This window comes from Terrapene carolina, unplaced genomic scaffold (genome assembly GCF_002925995.2).
Source record: "Terrapene carolina triunguis isolate 2854851 unplaced genomic scaffold, T_m_triunguis-2.0 Scaffold96, whole genome shotgun sequence".
In the NCBI taxonomy this organism is placed as follows: Eukaryota; Metazoa; Chordata; order Testudines; family Emydidae; genus Terrapene; species Terrapene triunguis.
The window spans coordinates 43,278,529-43,287,275 of NW_020664447.1; the positions used below are offsets into that span (position 1 = coordinate 43,278,529).

The 8,747-nt window shown below is 46.1% G+C and overlaps 1 protein-coding gene across 1 annotated transcript; it reads right to left on the minus strand.

Moving 5' to 3' along the window:
- Nucleotides 1-1,400: 1,400 nt before the first annotated feature.
- CHST14 (carbohydrate sulfotransferase 14) lies at nucleotides 1,401-3,141 on the minus strand. Its single transcript, XM_026651362.2, has one exon. The coding sequence runs from the start codon at nucleotides 2,783-2,785 to the stop codon at nucleotides 1,676-1,678; it is 1,110 nt and encodes a 369-aa protein (XP_026507147.1). The 5' UTR covers nucleotides 2,786-3,141; the 3' UTR covers nucleotides 1,401-1,675.
- Nucleotides 3,142-8,747: the final 5,606 nt, after the last annotated feature.

Here is an 8,747-nt window from a genome sequence, read left to right on the forward strand (position 1 = left end):
AGCACAATGGAGCACTGCTGCTATTGTAATACAAATAAATAATAACAACAACAATCCATGACTAAAAGAAAAAAGCACCAAGCCACAGAATAATTTATATATAAATTGTATTAAAAATGCAGCTACTATATAAACTGTCATGAACAAATTTGAACATTATCATCCACACTTTTAAAGTTGAATCATAATTCTTACATATAAATAGCTATGAAAATGTCATGCACATATAAAAAGCAGAACTGAGCATTTACTTACAGTAGCGTCAAATGCAGCTGCATAAAGCATTTTTTCTTGTTTTTTCTCCATAGGCTGTAAATAACCACTATAAGCTATTTTCTAAATTTTGTTACAAGGGCTGAGAAGCTCTTGATTTTAATAACTTTTTTTAAAAAAGAGGGGCAAAAGAAGAATTTGTTAGTAATAAATACATTGCTGCACCAAATGTTAGTTTCGCTATGTAAGTAATTGATACTCTCAGATCTTTAATCACACAAAATAAAATGAACAGTGAATTGTCTTTGAATTAACATCTTGTATCAAGAGGAAAACATTAACTTTTTCTATGAATACGACATTGGTTCAATACTGAAATAAAATACTCCACAACCCAGGCACTGCTACGTCACAGAACAAGAACTGACTTGTCAGCTTTAGATGCACTCAACAAGTGTGAAGATTATGGATACTCAGGCCTAGTTTACAAAAGACTTTTCTCTCAAAATTTCCCATCACTGCTTCCACCAGTTCAACCTAGGAACAATTTAACTATCCTGCAGTAACTCTTTAAAAAACAGCTAATACAGTTGATGCTGTGGGTAATTCTGCCCCAGAAAATGTAACCTGGACCACAAAAACAGAACAATGCTTTGTGCTTAAAATATATCCATTCCCTGATTCTTTTGCATATATTCACTGTCTTGTGCTGTAGAGAGAAGTTTTTAAAAAACAGATATATAAAAGCTATTGTGCTTAACTCAGCGGCACATAGACATAGTAAAATTGGAACAATACAAAGGTAAAAGATATTCTAGTTGTAAAGGCTATATATCATATGATATCTTAAAAGGTTTAAAAAGTATAAAATTAGGAAACGTGCATAGGACACGCATTACTTCACAGGCTTCATCTACACTAGAAAAGCGTAGCTTTTGCCAGTGTAGCTATACCAGCAAACCCTCCTAGGGCAGGTCTACACTACCCGCCTGAATCGGCGGGTAGAAATCGACCTCTCGGGGATCGATTTATCGCGTCCCGTCAGGACGTGACAATCGATCCCCGAATCGACGTTCTTACTCCACCAGCGAAGGTGGGAGTAAGAGCCGTCAACAGGAAGCCGCGGAGGTCGATTTTGCCGCCGTCCGCACAGCGGGGTAAGTCGGCTGCGATACGTCGAATTCAGCTACGCTATTCGCGTAGCTGAATTTGCGTATCTTAAATCGACCCCCCCCTGTAGTGAAGACGTAGCCCTAGTGTAGCCGCAGTTTATGCTGGCATAAAAGTATTTTTGCCAGTAGAATTTATACAGGTTATTGAGTGAAATAATCTACACCAGCAAAAGTACTTTTATGCCAATACAACTGCTTACACTAGAGCTTCTACCAGTATAAAAATGTTGCACAACATTATTCTATCAGCGTAAGTTTCTAGCATAGACCAGCCCGCAAATAGAAAAAGTTCACTGTCTGCAAAATTCACTAGTAATATTTGGAAGAGGATAGGCAAACAATGAGAAATCCAGAATGTATTTTGGTAACAGTTCTTTTATAAGCCCACGTTGAGTGTTACACAGATAGTAATGTAGAGTTTCCCGAGTCACAGGCTTATACCATGATTGTCGTTCTGGGAAACGGATAAAAGAAGGTGCTTGAACATGTTCAAGAATGTAATTTGCATCCACATTCAGTCTTTCATATGATCCGATGAAATCGTACCTCACCGCACAGGGTTGGCATAGGTTGTAGATGGGCATCCAGTGTTCGTTCATTCTCTCTGCATCTTCATCTAACAGGTACCTGAGAAACTCAGAAAAGGTGACATCATCCCCCGTGGACTTTCTGGGGCTTTTTCGGTATCTTTTTACTATTTCCACGCCATACTTTAACTGGTACTCTTTGATCTCTCCAAATTTATTCCTATAAGCTGATAAAAGTCTCTCCATCGGGTCTCGAACAAATATAAACTTGTAGTAATGCTTTAGCCTATAGCTGATCTCATCTGGCTTCATGTCACCAAGAAAAACCAAGTCATTCTTGTGGTCCATTTTGAGCTTGACATTCACATTCTCCAGCGCTCCAGCCAAAACTTTCAGTATTCGTTTCCAGTTGGAGCAGGCGACTTTGGGGACGTAGCAATATAAGAAGCGATATTTATCACTGACTAGGATGTGTCTGAGCACGGTTTTCCTCTGACCTGCTGAAAGCTCCCAGATGCTATGAGGCATGTTCTTTTGCCCACACATGGTGCGGACTGTCCGGTTACGAACATCTTGTAGCACCTGGTAATCCATGTCCTCGGAGGCCACTGCCCTGGTGTCACCGCTGCTCCTCCAAGCGAGGTCTCCATGTGGGGGATGGAGTGGTGGTGGCTTCACCTCTGCCAAAATGCCCCTCTCAATCATGAGCAGCAGGCCACTGGAAGCCACAATCACCCCAAACATGAGCATGGAGGGCAACAGCATGGTGCCACTGCCGCCCCGCATCCTGGCAGGCACTGCGGCCCGGCGCACGGAGGTGGCTCCCATCTCTGCACCCCGCACTGCCACCGGGGCCAGGGGGCGTGGGAACATGGCCCAGGCACTGGCTCGGTGTCAGGGCCAAACAGCAGGTGGAGCTGGCCCCTACCCAAGGGGGAACGGAGTGGGGCAGGGCTGTCTCCTGCTGGATGGAGGCAGCACCTTTCCCCTCGGGCCCAGGGTCTCTCTGCCAGGTGCTGCTGCAGGCCCCTCACCCAGGCCGGGCAGCGGGACTCTGCATGGCAGCAGGGGGCTCCCTAGCGGCTGCCCCCCATGCTGGGCTCGCGGCGCGCCAGCCGGGCAGCACAGCGCGCAAGGGGAGGAGGCCGGGCCGCCGGCGGCGGGGGAGGGCGGCGGGCTGGGCCCCTCCGGGCCCGGCGGAGTTGAGCGGCAGCGACGGCCCGGATGTCCCGGGAGCGAGTGAGGGGGACGCGGGGGGAGGCCGGCAGTGACGGCAGGGAGGAGAGAGCGGCGGGCGGCTCCGCCCAGCGGCTCGGGGCCTGGGGGCGGCGCGCTCAGCTCTGAGGCGCCGGGGGGCGCCGCCAGCCCCGCCGTGAGGAGGGAGGCAGGGACGCTGGCTGCCGAGTTAGGGGCAGCCCCGCCTGCTACGCAAAGGGTGCGTGGGCTGGGTGAGCCCGAGGGGCACTGCTCGGGGGGAGGCTCTGTGCCCACAGGGGCATTGCACGGGGGGCTGTGTACGCACAGTGTGCATCGCATGGGAGGGACACGGGCTCTGCACAGCAGCGGAGGGGGGGGAGTGAGCTGTGTGCACGCAGGGCATTGCACAGAGGGGAGCTGTGTGCACGCAGGGCTCTGCACAGCGCGGGGCAGGGGAGATGTGTGCTCGCAAGACACCGCACAGCGAGGAGGCGGGGAAGGAGAGCTGTGTGCAGGCAAGCACTGCACAGCAGGTGGGGAGGGGAGCTGTGTGCACGCAGGGCACTGCACAGCGGGGGGGAGGGGGAGCTGTGTGCACGTTGGGCACTGCACAGCGGGGAGGGGGGTGGGGTGGGCTGTATGCAGTTAGGGGCATTGCACAGCCTAGGGAAGGGGGCTGCATGGTGGGGAGAACACTGTGTGCCCACAGGTTTCAGAGTAGCAGCCCTGTTAGTCTGTATCCGGAAAAAGAACAGGAGTACTTGTGGCACCTTAGAGACTAACAAATTTATTAGAGCATAAGCTTTCGTGGGCTACAGCCCACTTCTTCACAGTGACTTTGCCCAGAATGGGGGAGGGACCTGCACAAATTGCCTCCACTACCGATGGGGGATTGTTGTATAGGGGTTTCTGTGCAGATGAGGGAAATTTGGGGGCTTTGGGTGTAGGTGGCTGGGAGGAGATCTTTGTGTTGGCATGGGGACTGTATAGGAGGGGGCTATAGAAACAAGCTGGGTCCACTGTACCCAGGCAGTGTCCAGGCCAACCAATATAAACTATTTATTAATACAAATTGCACATGGACCTGATGAATTAAGCAGAATATTGGAGCCTTAAAGTGGAATTATAGTAAAAAAAAAATCACTCTAAAAATTGTATGTTCTTTCATAGCAGGTTTTTTTCCAGTCTGAATTGATTTATTTGCTTAGAAAATTAAGATGTTACTACTTTTTATTCCTGTTAGTAAAGAATGGCTGTGGAAGAGGGAGCTGGATTCTGCTCATTTAGCACATCATCAGGAATATTGCTAACTACCATGGAGATGCAGAATCATTGGTGACGGGGTTTAAGCCAAAAAGAACCTAGCTTGACTCTCAGATTCCAGGGTAAATTTACAAACTGGGATTAGAAAAAAACAACTTACTTTCAAATTGAGAAAGTTTTATCTGGGGTCTTTGAAATACAGTGGTATTTCAGTGCTATTTTTACAGTCAGTATTCAGAACAACTGGCCTTGATCTTGTGGTCAGATTGACCAGAGCTGGGTGCTTGACACCTCTCATACTTAAAAAGCTCCTTTTTATTTGAACGAGAAACCAATTATGAAAAACAGTTAAAAGGAAATTACTTTTGAAAGAGTGAAGAAAGGGAAGAATAACAACAAAAAAACCACCTGCCTGGATTTTTTCTGCATGGTTCACTTCTAATTTACACACTGTGCAGCATTTCGGGAGTTGCTCCACTTATTTTTAACACAAAATCCGGCATTTTTGGTAAATTTTAATACAACTGGAAAGAACTTAGCTGGCTATTTACAATTGGCAGAGATGCTTTCATAGATTATCCAACCGTTTTTAAAGTAGCCTGGTATCTAGGCATGAAATACAAATTATAGGTAACTGAGAAGTCAAATAAATTCGATCCCAATGCTCAACTATTCATTCATGACCAGACGTGTTTTAAAGTTGCCTCAAAGAAGTGCCAGTAGTTTAGTTGCCCGACAATTCATTTGTATACATTTTAGGTTTAGGAGAGACAAGGCGGGTGAGGCAATATCTTTTATTGGACTAACTTCTGTTGGTGAGAGAGGCAAATTTTTGAGCTTACCCTGAGCTCTTCTTCAGGTTTGGGAAATGTACTCAGAGTGCCACAGCTAAATAGAAGATGGAACAGATGATGAAAATATCATAAATGTTTACATCATTGCTTTCATGGTGCATTTGTCCAGAAATTCTTCAAGGTGGCTCATGAAGAGGTTGGTATATTGGGGAACCATCCTAGTACCCATGACGGTTCCATGAGGTGGCGTACCTCATCAAGTGCACTAAATGCCCCAGTAACAACTGTGTGGGTGAAATGAGACAATCACTATGCTCTCACATGAACTCTCACAGAAAAATGATAAAAAAAAATCCTATGACCTGTGGGCGAACGCTTTTCACAAACCGATCACTCTATATCTGATCTCTTAGGGTATGTCTACACAGCAACTAAATACCCGTGGCTGGCCCATACCAGCCAACTCGGGCTCACAGGGCCCAGGCTATGGGGCTGTTACATTGCTGTTCTGGGCTTGGGCTGGAGCCTGGGCAGTAGAACCCTACGAGGTGGGAGGGTCCCTGAGCTCAGGCTCCAGCCTGAGCCCAAAAGTCTACAGAGCACTGGAACAGTCCCTCAGCCCAAGTCCCGTGAGCCCGAGTCAGCTGGCATGGGCCAGCCATGGGTTTTTTATTGCTGTGTAGTCATCATCCTGAAAGGAAACCTGCACAACACCTTCAAAAGACGAGCCTAGATACTAAAAATCATGGACTCAATAGAGACACTGGATTTATGGCTTATTACAACAATCTATAACCCACTAACCTCCCCCCCCCCCCCCCCCCAGCTTTCCCCCTCCTTTTTTTCCCAATGACTGAACAGGTGTTAACTGGCCACTTCACCTTGAATGGTCCCTTGAAATGAGTTTTAATTACTTATGCTAAACAATCTGTTCTACCTTCTATTTAGCTGTGACACTCTGGAGTACATTTCTAGAGCCCTGCATGGATACAAAAATTTGGATCCACATCCAATCCGCATACACGATAATTAACTTGTATCTGACCCGTGAGCCACACTCCACCTTTTATATGTATCTGCACCAGCACCCTGTCTCACTTATTCCACTGCAATATCTTCACAAGGCTTTTTCCTCCTCTGCATTTGAATTAGACAGATTCCTTCTCCATGCAGCTTGGGTTCCATGGAGGGCTGGGGGTGGGGGGGCGAGGGGGGGATGATGATCACAGGAGAGACAGGCTCCCTGTGTTCAGCTCCAGGGCTCAGCCCCACCCTGACCTGGAGCAGCCATTACAGGGAAAGTCCAGTTTTGTCTCTGTAGCTCTGGACTGGAGGACACATACTCAGTCACACTATGGGGATGGCACATGTAATCTGGTCACACCTAGGAGCTGTGAGGGGATGGAGCATTGCATTCTCAATCTGGACAGCAGTAGGAGCTGTGAGAAGCATGAGCATGCTCCGTGAGGGCAGAATCTTCAGAATTTTTTAAGCTAAAATGGAAGATGTCTCTACTGAGCGTATGAGAATTGTGATTGTTCAACATCTTATAACTTGTGATCAAATTTGGACAGATTTTCATAGACATGGCAAAAGGCATATTCCTGATACAAAGGCAACCCCGATGCTAAATTTCAGGTCTGTGCTCCAAAACATGTGGGAGATAGAGCTATTCAAAGAAAAGCTTGCCAGATTTTTTTTAACATGGGAAAAACAGCATATTTTCCCCTAGCCTTGTTCTTGTTCTTGGCTGAAACGTTTTGGCTGAAATTTTCCAGGCTGAGGCAGAGACGAGGCATGTAAATTTCATCCAGAATGGCTAAAGTTTGGCAAAGTAATAATCAGCTGAAAACTGGCTCTTACAGTGGGAAGGATTAGTAACCTTAATAGATGGTGCTAACAGCCCTGCCTATAACAATATCTAGAATGAAGGTCTCACGCAGCACAAATAACGCACTTTTCAAATTATTCTGCAGCTCATTTCCAGAACACATCACAGGGCTCCTGCTTCCATAACTGTCTATGTCAAAAGCTTTCTTAACATCAAGAGAAAACAGCTTCCACTTAGTTTTCTTTGATCTAAACTCTAAAGCAACAAATGTTTTGTCAGTGAAGTCAGACAAAGAATTTGTAGTGAAGTGTAGGATCCTGAAGCCAAATTATTTTACATTTTAGTTTTATTTTGATGTAAATATATAATAAACCTGGTGAAGTTACTATAGATTCTGTCATCAGAAGAACAAGTGTTTTATCAGATTTGTTTACTGATTTGAGATTGCAAATCCAGGGATCTGACTGTGATCTCACACCAGTGTAAATATTGAGTTACACCGGTATATAATCCATGGCACTGAGATCAAAATCTCCAACATTAGTCTTATGTGGTTTGTTTACAATTTACAGTATAAATCACAAGTAATGGAAGTTTCTAATTCTTCCATGTGTACAATTATTGATGATATTGAAATTCATAACTCATGTCAAGACACTTTCAAAACACATAAGTCGCCTATCTTTCTCACTTAATTCTGAATTGCAAATAGTTTAAGAAAAAATAAATTCACTTTAGCTTTCTAAATATATATTCTGGCTCTGCCACAATTACAGGAGCGAGGCAGAAGGTGCACATGGAAGCATGACATCTGGTTATGACAGCAGCTGTGTCTCACTGACATTAGCTGGAAGCTGTGAGGGTGGGAGTGAATGGATTTCAGATCACTTTCAGGTGTGCTATTTCATCTGATTGATCTGCTGACATCATGGTAGTATAACACACTGGACAAACTTTGTTGTCTTTATTGATCTCAGGATAATCTCATAATATCTAGGTATTAATACCATGCTCGTCATTTGAGCGCCTAGCCAAGACTAGTGCTAATGATTAGTCTACATACTACCACAGCAAATTGCTGTTATAACTGAAGCTTGCCATGGCATGTAGCATATTGTGTTACAAGACCATCATTAAGGCTAAGATTTTGTCATGGTTATTTTTAGTAAAAGTCATGGACAGGTCACGGGCAATAAACCAAAATTCACGGAAGCCGTGTCTGTGACTTTTGCTGCTGCGGCTTCATGGTTTCTCCCACCACTGTGGTGGCTGGGAGCTGTGGGGTTCCCACTCCAGCCACGGCGGCTGCAGGGTGACCATATTTCCCAAAGAGAAAATGGGACACCCCAGCCGCTCGCCTGAGGCGTCCCCTTTCCCCCATGTGAGGCTGTCGCCTGTCGCTGGAACTTTGCTGGGAGCCCCCTGTCACTTGTCGCTGCTCTTGCCTGTTGCTGGAACCCTGCCAGGGCCCCACTGACTGTCAGCCCCAGAGTCCTGCAGCCCCTGGGGCTGAAGCAGACAATATTACTGAGGTCTCTGGAAGTTAAGGATTCCGTGACTTCCATGACCTCCGTGACATAAACGTAGCCTTAACTATCATTTATGCCGTCTGTAATAATGATTTATTTCAGGGGTTCTCAAACTTCACTGCACTACAGCCCCCTTCTGACAACAAAAATTACTACACGGCCCTAGGATTGGGGACTGAAGCCTGAGCCCCACCGCTCCGGGTGGATGGGGAAGGGGGGCA

Bases quoted from the DNA above. Each gene is read 5' to 3' on its own strand.
- CHST14 (XM_026651362.2), bottom strand. From the start codon at position 2,785: ATGTTCCCACGCCCCCTGGCCCCGGTGGCAGTGCGGGGTGCAGAGATG.